The sequence below is a fragment of the Cyanistes caeruleus genome, chromosome 1, assembly GCF_971803275.1.
Source record: "Cyanistes caeruleus chromosome 1, bCyaCae1.hap1.1, whole genome shotgun sequence".
NCBI lineage: Eukaryota > Metazoa > Chordata > Aves > Passeriformes > Paridae > Cyanistes > Cyanistes caeruleus.
The window spans coordinates 39840904-39858524 of NC_141701.1; the positions used below are offsets into that span (position 1 = coordinate 39840904).

The following is a 17621-nucleotide window of genomic DNA, read 5'->3' on the forward strand; positions in this document are numbered from 1 at the left end:
TATTGCTAAGATGGAGAGTAGACAAAAAAAAAAAAAAACCACTTATTTTTCAGCAACATCTGAACCATATGATCAAACCCATGAATTATTTCAACTTACCTTTTCAGGAAAAAAAGAGAAAAAAGTAAGTAGTTATGCTAGTTCTTTATTCTGTTGGACTATATGGGTCTCAAGCCTTTACTACCCTTTTTACCAGTGGTTCTGGCCTTTTTTGAATGTGTAAAGTGATACGTATTCCTCACACACAGACAGGAAGTGATACTCTTGTCAGAGCTATTTTGGATTGAGGGCAACCAACAGATCCAATAGCAAGGAATACAGTCATCATAGAAAAGGAGAAAGACCAAAGAAATTACAAAAGCGTCCCTAAGAAAACATGCCATGCTTCAGAAAATTACTTACAGGCAGGCTTTTTCCGTAGAAATGTACAAGTAAAAATAAAGAGACCAGTGCAATACTGTATCCTCTTGGGATCTGGAAGAGTAATAGGCTGGAGGCTTGGGTTTGACTGCAGGAATGAACACAGGCTCTGAGCATCCAGCTGAGAGACTCATTTCAGTTCATTCTAAATCTACTATTAAGAATATGCTGAATATTGGATGTTCAGCAGCTCAGCTGCATGACTCATGGAGACTGTTATTTTTATTCCTATTCATAATTTTTCTGTTCCAAGAGCTTAGGCTATTTTGAGGAAATGGTCTATGAATGGGGAATATAAATAGCTTAATTACGGTTTGTTTTGCATTTCTTGCTACTAGAAAACAATTGTTAAAAAAAATAAATCTGAAATTATTTTAAAGCTGAAACAAGCTGCTCTGCTTCTGAGCCTGTATTAGTTTCCCAGATGATTCTGAAATGCAAATAGGAATTTTAAGCATCATGAAATTTGGGTACTTTCACAAACCCTATTGAGTAAATTGCTTTCTTTGAATTGTTTGAATAGTGAGATGCACAGAAAAGGAGCATCCAGGAAAATACCAAGTAAAATCACAAAAAAAACCCAAAAAAAACCCCAAAAAACACTTTATCAACAATTTAAAAGGTAAAATGCAAATTTTATATACTGTGACTTAGTAGATAAAAATATCATGTTTTTCCCTTGACAGAAAACCATTTTTGTGTAATGCAGCTCTGAACTGAACCACTTGCAATTGCACTGGACAGCTGTTGAAATGGCATTGGAATTTGTGTGGGGTGTTTTAACATCGATGCAATAGGTAGCAAACTGATCTTGTACAGGAAGAGTGCTAATGTCTCTCTAAATTCTACCTTAGTTTACCTCTAAGCACCTGCTGAAAAGCTTGGTAGGGTCAGAGGCAGAGTTCTTGGCATCTCACAAAAAACCCCAAACCTCCAAGCAGCATTTTGTTCTTGCAAAATATTCCCTATTTGCATTAGGGAGGGCAGAATTTTGTGTGTCTTGGCTTCTGATGAGCTGAGTACCAACAGCAAGGAAATGATAAGTCTTCTCTTCCTTTGCCTTCTAATGGTGTTTTCCAAAGCATTTGCCACAAGGTGCTGTTGGAAAACAACAGTGGAGTAGATTCCTAGCCTATAAGGTTATTTATGACCACTTCCCATCACCTCAGTGCCAGCTTTGCTTGCTCTGAAGTATTTATGTGGTGGATAATGAATTTCTAAGAAGCATTCCACTTGCTGTCAGTGTTTTGGGTGAACTCCATGGCTTGTATGAATGCAAGTTCTACTCTCATCCATTAAGTAACACTTTACCCTATGCAGATACAGGTCTTTTGAGTAAATTTACTTTTTAAGTTTAGAATTAAATCACATGAATCTAGAGGAGCTGGTACAAAAATGAAGGTGAACACATTGTTAATTTAAGGAATCAAGTGATTCCCTCTCTTTTGCTTTGATTGAGAAATCTTCCTTAACAGGAGTGGGACTTTTGTAATGGGAGTTTTTCTGCATTTTTTCTGCATAGCTCCTCATCTTCAGTAAATATGTTCCATGTTTAAAATTTCTGGTCCCATGATTCTCTTCATACAAGTTGCAGGTGCCATCAGTTGGCAGTACTAATTAATGACAACAGATCCAGTTACCTTCAGGGGAATAGAAGAGTGCTGGGCACCTGGTTATTCATTTTCTGACCTACAAATCATTTTTTAACTTCTCCTAACTCCATTTAACACCTTCAGTGCTGCTTGTCAAGGCCAAAATCTAAATCTAAAGCTGTGACATATTCTGGTATTGCTTTCAGTTTTTTGTGGGAGCCTTTGTGAAGCTCAGTGCTGAGGAGACCCTGTCCAGCACAAAATAGACATTACATAGGTATTGACAAAAAAAGCAATACAGATATTTCTTTTAAAATCTGTTATTTCAATGGCAGGGTAAAGACAGAGTACACTGGTGTGGAAGGTTGTATCTAGTAGTAGAGCACAGTTATCACTTTGTGTCCCAGATTTGCAGAATTATACAAGTGTTTTCTTTAGCTTATGTCGTCCAATGAAGGAGCTATGTGTTCCTTCCCTGCTATTCTGTTCCCTAGAGGCTTGAATGAGAGGGGTTACCATGAGCAGCTGCAGCAACAGCACCAACAAAAGCAGCAGGCATTGGACCCTCGATTTCCTGTGCTGAGCTGAGCCTGTGCAGCACCTGGGGTCTCCGGGGTCGTAGCCATCTGCCGTTTGCGTATCTCCGTCCTCTCTGATCCCATGGGCTGCAAGCAACAAAAGAAGGGAGAAGTAAGAAACAGCTCTCTTTTTTTTTTTTTCCTTTTTTTGTTTGCTTTAAAAGTCTTACCCAGAAGTTCTGAAGTCCACAGCCTCAAAGGAACTGAAAAGCTAAATCACTGTTCTTCCCCCATGAACGTTCTTAGGTGTTGAATCCTTTGGAAGAATCACTCATTTAAGTGCTGTGATGGAAGGCAAAGGGCTAATGAATTCTTCACAGTGTGGGAATACAATGAGAAGGGAGTGGTGATGCAGAGAGCAAAAGGTACAAGTGAGGGGTCTTGGAGAGCTAGAGCTCTTGGCACTGAGGTATATAAGCCTAGGAGTTGAAAAGGATTTCCTGAGGTTTTGACTTCAAGGCCATCCTAAAGAAAATAGCAGAATAAACAGAATAGCAGCAGCTAGGGCCTCATTTTTTTCCTTTTTTTTTCTTTTTTTTTTTTTTTTTTTTTCTTTTTACCAGAATGCACAGGCTTCATGATGCTTGAGTAAGACACCTGAGCTCTCCTGAAAATCTGGCCTTTTGTCTCAAACCTGCTGGTTCCCTTTGTAGCAAAGGGGGAAGGGCCAATGCTCATTTCTCCATGGAAGGTCTGACTGTCACAGTTTTTGAAAACATTTTTCTCTGTGCTTCTGTGAAGATAGGGAGGAAACACAAAACTAGATGGTAAGAATTACATGGTTTTCACTGAACTCCCCCCACCTGTAGAGAGCATGAAACAATTTTTGCTGGATGCACTGGTTGACTTTTTTGCCTAGTTGTAGGAAGTGTTTTTGGAGATTGCATTTTGCAGATTGTGCAGATAAGTTGATGAAATGGTATGTCCCCTTGAAGCCCCTGTTCATTTCTGACCTATCTCTGAGCTTTACATTTGCTCTGCAGCACTTAATAGGGCTCTCCTTATTATGCTGAAAGTTCTGCCATATGTAAGTGACAGATGTCTTTGAGAGATGAAATGCTAACTTGTACAAAGATGAGTATGGCTTTCTTCATTTTATTTGTATTTGAGTTTTGAATACATAGCTAGTCATCCTCCTGTGTCACGAGATCCCTTTGTGTGTAGGTTTGTTTCAGGTTGCTAAACCTTCTTTTGAGGCCATGACAATTGTAGGAGAATTAAAATTAACTGCTAACAATTTTGAGTTCTTTTTTTAAAATCTGTAATATCAGACTTGAATCTAATGAGATAAATACTTGGGGGTTAAAAGTTGTTTTCCTTTCTAAAATGTTCATCCAGGTTTAGAAAATGCTATTGTTTTAACTTGAGGGGGAATGTACAGATTGTGTCATGGACTCAACAGAAGTGTCAGGAGAAGAAAGAATGTTATTTTAGCAGAGTGCAGAATTACATTTTGCTGCACTTTGGCTACTGTGTTGTTTTTTTTTTTTTAATTTTGAATTTATTTCTGTCTTGTAGAGCTTAATAGTTTTTTTGTATTTGTGAGAACCACCCACTCTCCCAAGAGAAAAATGCATGACATGGTAGCAGAAGATGCACCTGTGTAGCAGGTGGAATAAAATACAAGAACAACAATATATGTAGAAACTATAACCCATTTTGAAACTCTGAAGGCCCAATCTGACAAGCAATGCCTAAATGACCAGGAATAGAAAATGAGAAAAAGAACATAGTTTCCAATTCTCCCTCCCCAACCTTTCTTGCTTCAAAATGTGGAATCTTAACAGAAATGTAGAATGCATTTGTAGAATCAGATTTCTTTCTGTCAGCTTCAGATTCACATGAATGGAATTAATAAGTATTAATTTTCTTCCAGATACCTATATTTTTTTTAAATGGAGCATTTTCACATTTCAATTAGAGAGGGATAGCATATAAAACATTTTTAGAAGGTCCGTATATCTCACAACATTTCAGGCTGCTCTGAACAGTACACAACAATTATTATTGGTTAGAAAAATGTAACTTGGATTCAGACTTGTGCTGTTTGTATAGGCTAATTTTGAGATATTTTATGTTCACACATTCATATCTCTATTTGATATTAATAATGAGTTAGCCTGGGCTAGATACCATCCAGGGTCCATGTTACAGGATGGCAAGGTAGAGAGCTGAGCAGTGATGCAGGTTATTACAGGGTTGTAGAAGCTCCTTTGGTGCACATGGTGTTAAGTCCCATAGGACAAAACCGTGTCAGGCTGGTCAGGTTCACAGAACAAGCAATAAGTGATCTATCTCAGCACTGTTTACCTGACTTCACAAGTGCCTTGTCTTATGTATCTATGTATCTTTTGGCTGCTTCTAATATATCCAGAATTTCACTGTAGGACATGGAAGTTTTCCCTCACACTTTTCTGCTTCTTGCTGCAGCCACCAGGGCTGTGTAGTGAGCCTTGCCAGGCAGTTGCTGGGTTTGAGCTGTGCTGTGTGCAGGAATGGACAGTAGATTTATCAATTACTCCAGTGGACACTATTTGCAGGGATTAACAAAATTCCTTGCTCCTTTATAGTGCAGCCCACATTGGCAACAATTTAAGCAATTGCTCGATTGGTTTGTGGATCTCTGGGAATTGAGATGGTTATTATGTTGCCTTCAGGATCCTTCAGGGCAAAAAGGAGAGGGTGTTTCTAGACCTTTGTAGTGAAAGGGTCTTCTAGTCATGTAATTTTACAGTTGTTAATTTGGGACATCAGATTTCCAGACCTCTCTGAAGGTGCTATGGGAATGAAAAAATTGTATGAGAACCCTCTGTACTGGATGTTCTCTGCACTTTAAGAACTGGAGTCTGCCTTCTCTGTCCCCACCATCTGGAGCAGCAATGTGCCTTGTTTGAAAATGGGTTAGAGAAGAAAACACTGAGGATTAGAAAACTGGAGATGGACTGTTATCTTGTACATGTTTTCTGAGGAATCCAAAAATACTTTCAAGTTAGTGATGGGGTGATGTAAGATACTTTTAACCAAAGGACTTCAACCCATACCATCTCATGCTCTGCTTATACTCAGACTGGATACGGTTTTAGCCAGTTTCTGGGTATAACACAAACAATCAGTAGGGTCTAATTTTGGTAATATTGACTCACTGTGAGGAATCAAATCTTTGAATGGGACAGTCAGTGTCTAAATGGAAAGGGGGTTCTGTTGCACAGGTCCTCATAGTGGTGGTGTTGGCTTGAGCACGTGAGGCTCTGGGACCTGCATTACTGCTCAGATCCTACACACAGGTGTCTCATGTACCCTGGGACAGCTCCAGTGTGCACATGATCCATCCCTGGTGGTTGTCTGGAGCTACAAATCATCTTCTACCTCCCTAAATTGTGCACATGAGTCTGTCCTGCATGATCATTTTTGCATCTGCAGGAAGTTTCTTGTGACTACAGACCAGTGACTGGCCACTTACGAGTCTCCTCTGACTACCTGCAGTCTGTGCAGAATTGGGTTGATTTTGTAGCTTTGGAGATTCTGGATATTCTTCATGCAGGAGGTTAATCAGCACATTGGAACATAAAGAAACTTGTCTAGGCACAGTGGGTCCTGCCTGGAAGAATCCACAGAACCATTCAAATTCCACATGGAGAGCACCAATTAGTCAAATACTTAAATGAGAACTGGGTTTGTCTCCTGTTGGTCCATTATTTCAAGTCAGTCTAATGTAGCATCTCTGCAGATGCCTAGGTGCAGAGTTTCTGCATCTCCTGAGGAAAGAGATGTCCTTCTCTATGTAACAGTAACAACAAATTTAGTCCATTATAAAATTGTCCCTAAAGAGCAATGAAACAAAAATAGATGAACATTAATGGCATTAATTCTTCTTCTTGCTTCTTATCCCACTAGATAGCATCTATCTATCTATCTATCTATCTATCTATCTATCTATCTATCTATCTTATATAAAATAATATAAAAAAGTATGTGCTCATATTATTGCATGCTAATAAGTAATTTTTAAAAAGTCCAAGGTTTTAAGCAAACATCTGAGATGCTACTTTTGACAACAGTGGCAAAATCACTGTATGCCTTAAGAGTAATGTTGAGGTGGTGAAAAAAGAATGTCTGTCATATCTTTTCCACTCCAAAGCATACTTATCTGACATTCAGATTATGAAGCATTTCACCATGTAACCTTATAAACATGAAGGAGTGTAAAGGTCAGGAGTGAAAATTATTTCCCTGGTTAAAAACACCTCAGGTGATATTTGGCTTAGTTGTAACATTTATAGTATTTGCTAATTTCTCAGCAGAAAGGTGGGCTACTAAGAAAATAGCATTCTCAAAGGAGGAATATTTAAAATCCAAGCCACAAATGTAAATTTAAAAAATAAAACAAAACCTTAATCAAATTTTAAAAAAGCCCCAAACCCAGGAATACACAGAAGATTGTAGCTAAAACTTTATACTTTTATCCCCACTTTATATAAAATACAATGACATTTTTTCAGCTTTAAGTGCAAAGATTCTATTACTTAAACTTAATTACTGAGACTTAATATTTCCTCCTTGTACACATTACAGTCAGGCAGGTGTGCAAGCCTTTAGCTTGTCCTTGGGGCTGATTTGCATGGCCACAGCACGGAGCTTTCCCAGTAACTCCACAGCCTGGGAAGCCTTCTGCTGGAACACTAGCTGACAGCCACTTGGAGTGAGGACACAGATGTGGATCATATAGTCCAGTTATTTTTCAGTAAATACTTCAGGCCTGACCCAAACTCCACTAAAGCAATGAAAGCCACTTCTTGGTGTCAGCAAGCTTTAGGTGAGGTTATGTAACTCTCACGGTTGTTGCTTTGACTTTGGATCCTCCCAGTAACGATAACCAGTGAGTTGGAAGAGATTCTGTTCTTATCTACTAATGTCATAAGAGGCTTTCAACTGGGGTCAAGTTCCAAATAAATCTCTAAATCTATATTTTAACAATTCAGATATATTTGGGGCTGCAACAAACTCCCACTGAAGCCTGTGGCAGTTCACTGTCAACTGAAATATGAACAGGAAACTTGATGCTCGTGCTTCTTCCTTTTCATTGACAAATGTGACAAGCAGGCTTTCTGCATCAAGCAGTGTGCTATTTTAGACAGAGAAGAATTCTAATATATGTTAATGAACTCGCCCACACATATGCACATGCTTTAGGCACAGTTATCAGATTGCCCACTTTAGTAGGTTAAGAGCAAGAGTTCCTCAAAAGTTATCATGTATTATTGCAGATTTGGCATATTTTAGTGGGGCGGCTGAGATGGTTGAGAGTTTGTGACTGCAAGACAGAGGTTAGCAGAAAGGAGACAGGCAGCACATGGAATAAATCAGCTTTTTGTTTCACTGCTGTGCCCAAGTCTGCTAAAGGCTTCAGTGGATAAAGTTGCAAGTGAAAGTGTTATCCTGTGACTAACAGCTCTGGAATACTTTCATGTCAAATGTCCAGAAACTGAGCACCTCTGCTTGTTTTACTTTATTTTTCCAGAGAAGCAGCAGCTCAGAGGAGCTGTTCATCTACCCAGCTGAAAGCATTGTGTTACATTTCCAAAGGGATGGCTGAAAGGGTGTCACACCCACATAGTAACAGGTAATGGTGCCTTGATCATGTCACTGGTAACAGGTATTTTTCTACCAATGCCTTAGATGTCTTCTGCTCTTTTTTCTTTGGTATTCAGTTCTGCCCAGCTGGCCACCACATGAGGCCATTCCCTCCAAAACCTTCCTGCACTTAAGTCTTTCTCTGAGTAAAATCTGACTTTCCTGTTAGAAACCTAGTTACTTGGGGCTTCAATGGGATTTTTGTGTGTTTTTTTTTTTGTTTTGTTTTGTGTTTTTTTTTTGTTTGTGTTGTTTGTTTGTTTTTTAGTGAGATGTCTTATATCTCCTCTGGATAAAGAATTTCTTTAGTTTTGATTTTATCATGATACTTCATTGAAAATGTTACTCAACATGTAATGAGCAGGGTCACTGTCATTATTTCTCCTGTAATAAGGGAAAGACATGAAAGAATTCCTTACCAGTTGCATAGAAAAAGCAACAAGAGCAACCTGTTGTTTCTGTCCAGCTGATTATGTGGATGCTGTGACAGTGGAGCAGTATGAATGTAAGTATGGATATAACTTTATCCCATGCTGAGTCCTTCACAAACTAGGTCACTGCAAACTGCAATTAAGTTAAATCAGTGTCAGGATCTTCTCCTCTGCACAGCACAAACTGTCAGAATCCCTTGCCTCGACTTCTGTGGCATCTGGGGTCAGCCTCAGTGGATGTATGTCAGTCACACTGATTGATCAGCTCTCTTGGAAGAAAAACCAACATAAAACCCCACAGGCATCTCCAGTGCTGGGATTTTTACCACTGCTTCAACCCTGCTTTTGCTGGCTCTGATGTCAGAGAAAGTAATGGCTTCTAGTTACTTTTATGCAGCTTGTTGTAAGAAACAATAACATTTAAAAAACCATTCATCCTAATATTTTACAAACCTCTCTACTGTGCAGTGAAACTGGTGCCTGTAGCAGTTTACTCTGCTCACTCCCATTATCTCCTCTTGAGAGCTTGGTTGCATTGTGCTTAATTATGAATGGCCTCCAAAAAGCCCGTTTTACTGTACTATGAAGTGACTCATATCACACAGAAGCTCTGACAACTCGCACTGGGTACTGGAGGCACATGGCGCTGTATTAGTCAGTGACTCATTTCACATTGTACTCGGTGCTGAGATCTGACTCACATTGAACTGTGTGAGAAGCTGACTGACATTGTACTGGTCTGAAAGCTGGTTTGAATCGGGATGACTCACCCCGGAGTTCATTAAGCGGTGATTCACACACTGTTTCCTATTGATTCCGATTGTCGCGATTCACTTCGGATTGTACTACGCTGGCATCTGGCTGCTCTGCAGGGCAGGCACTGTGATAGCAACCCTCTGCCTGTAGTGCCAGCCGGCAGCGTCAGACAGGAGGAGGACTACCGAACTGGATTTAATGCTGAAGGGAGGTCAGAATTTGGCTTAGCACACATTCACTTTGGCCATGACACTTTCTGGGCTTCTTTGCTTCACCTGGCTTTGACAAGTTTTGGAAACAGCAAGTGAGGAGTAATGAACCTCCAGCTAAGAATCCTCTTACTTCTGAGTGCCAGGAGATCTCCGGAGTATTTCCAAGATTGGCTGTCTCCTTTGTCACTTTTCTTAGTGACAAAAAAATGGGACGAGTTTCTGCGAGTGACTGAGTACTGATAGTAGCTTATATGCTTCAAGTTCATCAACATTTGACCTGAGCTCCAAGAGACACAGGCACCCACAGCCTGAATACTCCTTCCCACTGCTTCAAGCTCAGACATCACTACTCTCCCCAAAATATGTTCACTGTTCTAAGCAAGGGGTCTAGAGTTGTATAACAGCTTAGGTGATGCTTCCATTATTAAGTATTTGGGACCCAGAGCAAAGATATCAAAGTAAGTATAGATGTGAGGAGCAGATAAAAAATTAAAGGGGAAATAAAGTAACTGTTCTGTCACCTTTGAACATTTTATAACGCATAGTGCTAGTTTTATATTCAGTTGGCTCTGAGTTTAGAGAGACACTCCTAATTTCAATATGACGTTCCTAATTTTAGGAACCACAACTAGGAATCTCCTAGTGGATGATGATTCTGGTGTTCTGCTTAGTCGAACTGGTGTGTACTGCTTCTGGCCCTGTAATACAGCAGTCATGTAGCTGCCTCCACAGCCCATAGCTCTGCAGAGCACTGGATTCGATGGTGACATTCTGTTTGTGCAACAGAGGCACGAGGAGACTCCTTGCCATTATGTCATAGCGACAAGTGCCATAGGAGAAGTTTTCATTTTACATTTTTCAACAGCAAAAATGAAATAATGGAATGGTTGCATCAGGTAAATTACACCGCTACTAAATTACTGTAGGTTTTTACTGGAGTCTACAAGGATAATCCTATTTAACTTTCTGTATTTGTGTCCAATTTTTTACCTGCTTTTTCTTACCGACTGACGTTACCTAATGTCAGAGCTCAGGAAGAGCTTTCTTTTCTCTGAGGATGCTTGATGAGGCAGGCTGGTACTAGAAGACTCTCTACGGAAGAACTCGCCTGTTGCTGCTTATCTCTCTGACTTGGCAGGGGAGCCCCGGGCTCCGGGAGCACACGCACCGCGGGATCCCCTTCACGGTGGGGCGGGGGCACGGGTGACACTCATCTTCGGCCGCACTCGTGAGACGAGGCAGAAGGGCCCCCGAGCGCCTGGCGGGGCCGAGCCGAGGCGTTACCTGCGCTGGGGCCAGGGAGGTGGCTCGGCCGGGGGTGCGATCCCTTCCCAGGGCGGGATCCTGAGCCCGCTCCCGGAGCCGAGGTCAGCAGGGTGCTACCCGGGATCTGCGCGGGGAGCCCCTGGGGAGGGACGTGGAGGTGAGAACCCGAGCTCCGGGAGCTCCCGGCTCGCAGCTCCAGACTCTCCGGGAGAGCCGGGGAAACGCCTTTTGCGCCGAGTCCCTGTGGTTCTTCCCGGGGAGGTTCTGTCCCGCCCCGGCCGCGGGGGCCACCGCCGGCAGCGCAGCCCGTCCCGTCCCGTCCCGTCCCGTCCCGTCCCGTCCCGTCCCGTCCCGTCCCGTCCCGCCCCGTCCCGTCCCGTCCCGTCCCGTCCCGTCCCGTCCCGCTGCACCCTCGGCGGCTCCAGCTGCGGCACGGGGGTCGCGGCTGCCGGTGACGAGCCCGCCCGGAGCGCGGGATGCGGTGTCCGGCTGCCGCCGAGCGGGACCGAGCGCTACTTACGGTGTCGGCGGCGGAGCCCGGCCGGGCGTCCTCGCACGCTTCCCCTCCGGTCCCGGCGGGCTGGGCGACCGGGAGCGGCGGCTCGCCAGCCCCACGCATGCGCCCGGCCCCCGCGGGCTCGGCTCGCGGTGCGGCCGCGGGTGGGTTCGCTCGCCGTGGCTGGGGCCGGAGGGAGCGAGGCCGGCAGCCCGCGCTCCCCGCCCCGGCACGGCCCGACGGGGTGGGCTGGAGCCGGGTCGCCCCCGGCCAGGCGAACACAGGGGGCTGCTACGGCTCAGGGCCGGTGTGCAAAGGGATTAAACGCAGCAGCGCCCGCACCGCGGCGGCGAACTGGGCAGGGCACGGGGGGAGCCATGGGACAGGCGCCGCAGGGAGAAATGCCGGAGAGACCGGCGTGAGAGCGTGTGAGTGGAGAGTGTGTGTGTCTGTGTGTGTGTGTGTGTCTGTGTGTGTGTGTGTCTCTGTGTGTGTGTGTGTGTCTCTGTGTGTGTGTGTCTCTGTGTGTGTGTGTCTCTGTGTGTGTGTGTCTCTGTGTGTGTGTGTCTCTGTGTGTGTGTGTGTGTGTGCGCGCTGATGGGAGGGAGTGGGAAGGGCTTGGAGAGGCGGCGGTGCCGCCGTGGGGCTCGGTGCTGGTGCTTCAATGTTCACAGATGCCAAACAAGAGAGACGGGCTTCTCAACCCGGAGCTGGAACGTGCTCGCATTTTAAGTAACTGCGTGTTAAGATACACGTCTTCCCTCTCCTAGCCGCCTCCCGGCAGGGCTCGCCGCCGCCGCCGGGCTCTCCCGGGCTCGCTCTCCGCTTCAGCGGGGCAGGTGTGACACGGCTGCGGCAGCCGTGTGTGCCGGGGGCCGCCGGCCTGGGCGCTCACCCCGCTCCTCGGAGGCGTCCTTAGGAACATCGCCGCGTTTAGGGGATTCTCTCACCGATAACGATCCGCAGCCTCCACCCCCCCGGGCAGCCGTCTGCCGGGACAAGGGTTAATGGGACGACTGCGGTTTGCCAGTACCTCTGCCGTTCCCGGGCAGACCGACACTGTCTTCCCGTGGAACCAAGACTGATCGGGTGCGTGAACGCCCTACGCGTTCCCGGATCCCGGAGCTCGGCGCCCGGCTGCCGTCGGGGCTGTTCCCTTCCCGCCCGCGCAGCGGGTGCGGAGCAGGGCGGCCGCAGGAGCCCCCTTGCCGGAGCCAGCGGACCCGGGGGCGCTGGGGGTGGCAGATGGGACCAGCGGCTTCCCTGTGGCGCCCGGGGGCTTTGCCGCGGGAGCTCGCCCTGCGCCCCCGAGACTCCCCCGCCGGTGCCGGCTGAGGGCACGTGGGCGGACAGCGGCTTCCCTGGTGCGGGGAGTAGGAGGAGGAGGAGGAGGAGGAGGAGGAGAAGGAAGGGGTGGACGCGGCCCCAGGAGCGGTACTCACGGCGCCGGGAGGCTCGGGGGCAGCGCGGGGCTGCGGCGGCGCGGCTCCGTGGCACGCCGGGCATCTCCGGCGCTCCGGGGGGAGGCGGCTGGGCGGCGGCGGGGCCGGGGCGGGGGCCGGCGGCGGCTCAGCCCAGCGGCCCCGCAGCAGGGCGGCGAGCGGGCAGCGGGCGGGAGCCCCGCTCCCGGCCAGCAGCGCCGCCAAGGCCGCGGGACAGAAGCGGGGCTCCGGGACGTCTCGACGGGGCGCCGAGACGAAGCGCGGGCGAGGCCGGCGGGCAGGGAGCTGCGGCCGCAGGAAAGGGCTGGAGAGCAGAGCTGACAGCGAGGCGAGGGGCCTGGCAGGCCTCGGAGTCTGCGGCGAGCGGGGGAGGTGTGGGAGCAGAGGGACGGGGCGGGAAGAGAGAGAGAAAGAGAGAGAAACACAAAGTGAGCATCACCGAGGGGGCAGGCGGGGGGCCAGCACACCTAGCAGAACCCCACGGTGCTAAGATGAGGGTTGGAGAGGTGACAGCCGTGAACCCACACCCTGCTGTCCTCGCTCCCCCTTTCGCCCCCACGTACACTCTGTCTTTTTAACTTTTCTGAACCGGTCCTTCAGGCGAGGGCTGGAGGACAGCTCTCGTACCCAGCCAGTGCCCATTGGGGCTCGGGGCTGCCCACAGTACCAGAGGAGCACGGGGACCAATTTGGCCACTTAAAACCTGCACCCAAAGAGCACTCCCCAAAAGATCCCCACCCGAAAAGCCGGCCGCAGACGACGGACGGAGCTGCAGCGGCGGCGGGGAGCGGAGCCGAGCCATTGCCTCCCGGACCTGTCCAGGGTCCTGAACCTGCCCCTCCGCCTCCCGCCCTGGCCGGGGAGCTCGGCGGGCCCGCCCTGATCTGCGGCCGTCAGGATATCGTGACCTTGCCCTTCCTTGCTGAATGCCATTGTCCTGCAGAGATGGAGCCACCTTGATGGAGCATGGGCTCTGAGCAAGAACGGACGAAAAATACCGCTGCTTGCCTTTTCTCTAGCAATGATTTCTAACTGTTTTGTGTTTGGGGTTTCATTCTTTCATCAAGCCTGTCCCAAAACATTGTCCCTTTTTCTGGCCTACAACCAGACACCAAAGAGACAGAGAGGAACTGAAGTCCACACAGTGTGAAGAAAGCCCTTCCTAGAGTGATGGTGCTGCCCTTGAAGGCCAAAGAAACTGCTACAGGAATGGGAGAACATGGCTGTGGTGCCATTGATGCCAGGGAAGGTGCTTGTTAGAGCTGAAATGAGCGGGGAAAGCTGCCATTCCTACACAGAAGGAGAGCTTTCTGTTGCTTAGCAGCAGAGAGTTCCCCTAGGTCTGCTTGGAGAGGTGAACTACGGCAGAAACCGGACAATGTTCCCAGGAGAGCAGAAAAAATAGAAAGGTTGATTCCCACTCCACAACCTCACTCCTGCCCAGTGGCAAGGAGCCCTTCTGCAAATCTCTGCCCTTTTCGTTGTGGCAGAAAGCACAGAACTGATGTTGAACAGATTTCTGTGCCAAACTACAATTGCCAAGGCCCAGACAGGACCTATGGAGATATTATAGGTTTGATAAGTAGGACTAAATGGCACTGCCTCACTTCTTGGCAGAGAAAAGGGAACAAAGTCTCAGTAAGTGTACTGGGGTGGCTGTTGATGTGGCTTAAGACCAAGCTCAAAACACCTGTAAACACCACTGGCCTTTGAATTCATCTCTTGGTAACTTTACCAGGAGAGGCATTCATTTCTCAGACTGGTGAGTAAATGTGACTCCCCTAAGACCTCCTGAGACTACAGTCCCAGATGGCATCCTAAATCTTAGCAGGAATGCTTGATCAAATTCAGGTTTAAAATGCTGGCGGAGTGTAACCCCTTTAGAAGGTATGTTCTTACTCCATCAGCCTTTTCGTTTGTCTCAGGAGAGTCATGATCTGTTGTTCCTGTCCATTGCTGGGGGTTTGGAATGAGATGATCTTTGAAGTCCTTACTAACCCAAACCCTTCATGGTTCTAGCTAACACCTTATTAAAGAAGGCTATATATATTTTTTTTTTTTTTTTTGAAATTCATGACGCATGGTGATGGTGGGCAGTATTGTATAAAAATACGGTATTTTTGTTCCCTAGCATAAATGGTGTTAGATAAACAAAGCCACCTAAGCTAACTATCTTCCAGTGATTGGGGTTTGTAGGCAATGCTGTCTCTCTCTGCAGGCAGGGACCTCTGCATCACTGCATGTGTACACAACCATATCCTGAAACAGCTGAATGGTGTGGAGGCATGAAGTTCTCACAAAATTGTTAATGTAGTCATCTTCTCCTCTCTCCCTGAGTGAGGGATGCAGGCTGATGTCCAGCTGCTTGAGGCAGAACTGCATAAACAAGGGCTTGGACTTTGATGAAATGGGGTTTAGAGTAGAGAGTAGAGAGACACAGACTGGAACCAAAATGGGGTTTAGAGTAGAGAGTAGAGAGACACAGACTGGAACCCGTTCTCTCTCTCTAAAGGAATGTGAGCATGCAAAGCAAGTTCCCTCAGTCATCAGAGTAGCTTGCTCTGCATGTGTCTCTGTGACCTCACTCTCAGTCCCCTACACTGCCCTACTTTGTTCAGGTTAATTCAACTTCACTGGGACAGAGAGAAAGCAAAAAGTCAATCTAGCAAGGCATGGGAGCATTTAACCTTGCATTTATCTCTGTTTCAAAAAGTCAGTTATGGAAAATTGAGAGCTTACATGTGAGCTGTGTATTTAATTTAATTATCCCATATAGTGATACCTTTTTTCTGTAACACAAAAGATAAATAACAAATCAGGAGATCTGGTTTCAATATTAATATATCAGGCAATAGAAAACACATCTCCACCCTTTACTTAACTTTTCTGAATATTTTTCATTAGACTCATAAGCTCTTGATAAACTTTTAGGAGGAAATTCTACTCAGCATGCAGTAGTTTTCTTTTATTCTAAATCACAAAGGGATGGTTTTATATGAAGGTACCTTTGCTATTTAATGTTGTCCCTTTGGATATTTCTTAGACTCTACCCTCCCTCTTTCTACAAATTTGTCCAATTAACATGTTTTCCTAATTTTCCCTTTGTGGAAATGAAGAAATCTGTTATTGTTTATATTTATTTTATTTTATTTTTTACTGAAAACTTGTATGGCACCTTTTTCTTTTTTTCATTTTAATTTGTTCTCACTGTTCAGAACAGGTGACAAGAAAGATAATACAGAACATGTACCTGTATTTTAATAACATTGTATTCCAACATTCTTGCAGTCACACGTCAATGGGTGACATAATGCATGTATCAGCTCTTTTGGGGCCTGTTTGCCTTTAAGGTGTGAGGGCTGATTCCTGCTCTCATACCTGAACTTCTGCTCCCTGCCCAAGGAGAGGTCAGACACATTTGTATGGCAGCTTTTGTGTTCTAGTCTATTTCAGTGTTTCCTGCTCCCTTAAGTTGTTAAAAAGAGAGTTTCTAGACCATTGAATGGAGCTGATTCATAGTGAATTAGGGAGCAATTCAAACAGAGAGTAAGAAGCCATTTTTTACTTTTTTCATTGACATTAAAGTGCACTTGTTACAAATCATTTTGAAGACTGATAGGCTTTTCTGGGAAAGGAGATATTTTCAGAAGGAGAATGAGTTTCCAGGGACTTCAGCTGAACTTCAATTTTCTTTATGTATCAGCAGTATTCAAGTATTTGCTTTCCCTTACCCCTTAATGAAAACTAAAAATGTAAAAAGAAAAATAAAATAAAAGATGCATTTCAATAACCATATTTTGAAGTGAACATAATACCAGTGATATTATGGGAAGTAGCTTTGCTGACCTTTTAAATATTTGTATTTTTTCAACAACACTTTCTTACAGGCATAAGCCACTTTTATTTTTAGATCTATCAGTGGTTGATTTCAAATAGGAAATATAGATTCAGTGTTGATGGGAGGATGAATAAACTGGTGTCTTCAAACACGTAAGGCCAACCATAGAGTAGCATGGTCCCACAGAGCATTAACTAAGATGTCCTATGTGCAGGGATGCCTGTTAGTATTTCATTTTTCATCAACACTGATAGCAGGGTGTTAATTAATCAGTAGAATTTATTTTGTGTAAGCCAAAGTGTCAAAGTCCCACTGTCATGTCATTCATGCAGTCATAGGGTGTCTCTTAGCCTTTTGCTGGAGGATTAGGTTTCCTCAAGGTCTCATGCTAAAACCTGTGATTGCACTACATTAGGGCTTGAAATGTTATCAAAGTGGTTAGGTTTGATTTAGATCTCAGTGCAGGCACAATTTTTTTGCAGTTGGTGACTCTGCTTAGTGCTTTGATAATTATTTCATCACTGTAAGGTCACTTTCTAGGGTGATGTATTTTCTCAGGGTTGTCCATTCCCATATGTGTGTTCTGACACAACCCTTAGCTTCAGTATTTATATCAGTCAGTGTCTGCTCCAAAGCTGCAGGAAGCCTCTGCTGTCTCCACTCACAACTCTGTTTCTTTTCCACTCCTACATATCACATCTTTATTGCTTCTAAGGCAGAGGAAACCTAAAAGAGAAATAACATTTGAGATGGAATTCAATATCAGAGATAAGGATATGTTCTCCAGTAATAGCACCAAATGCCAGGTTTCAGAGCATCAGAGTCAGCTCAGTGATGGTTCAGCTCCCCATTCTGATCCAGTCCAGCTGATGGGTGCAGGCTCTGTGGGGTTTGTGAGCCTTCAGACAGTTCTCTGTGGCCCAACTTATGTGTTCAAAATGAGTTGGTGATGCAGAGTA

At 45.4% G+C, this 17621-nt stretch overlaps 1 protein-coding gene across 2 annotated transcripts in view; it reads right to left on the minus strand.

Annotated features, from left to right (window-relative positions):
• RGS20 (regulator of G protein signaling 20) overlaps nt 1-17621 on the minus strand; it is a 34049-nt gene that overhangs the window by 4974 nt on the left and 11454 nt on the right. Inside the window, exons 2-3 of one of the 2 annotated variants that reach the window (XM_086888178.1) lie at nt 12825-13178; nt 2529-2677 (exon numbers count right to left, since the gene is read on the minus strand). In XM_086888178.1, coding sequence (XP_086744304.1) covers nt 2529-2677; nt 12825-13178 — 503 coding nt within the window. Of the gene's footprint in view, nt 1-2528; nt 2678-11406; nt 11509-12824; nt 13179-17621 lie in introns of those variants that run through there. The other variant, XM_086888186.1, reaches the window with a different exon arrangement.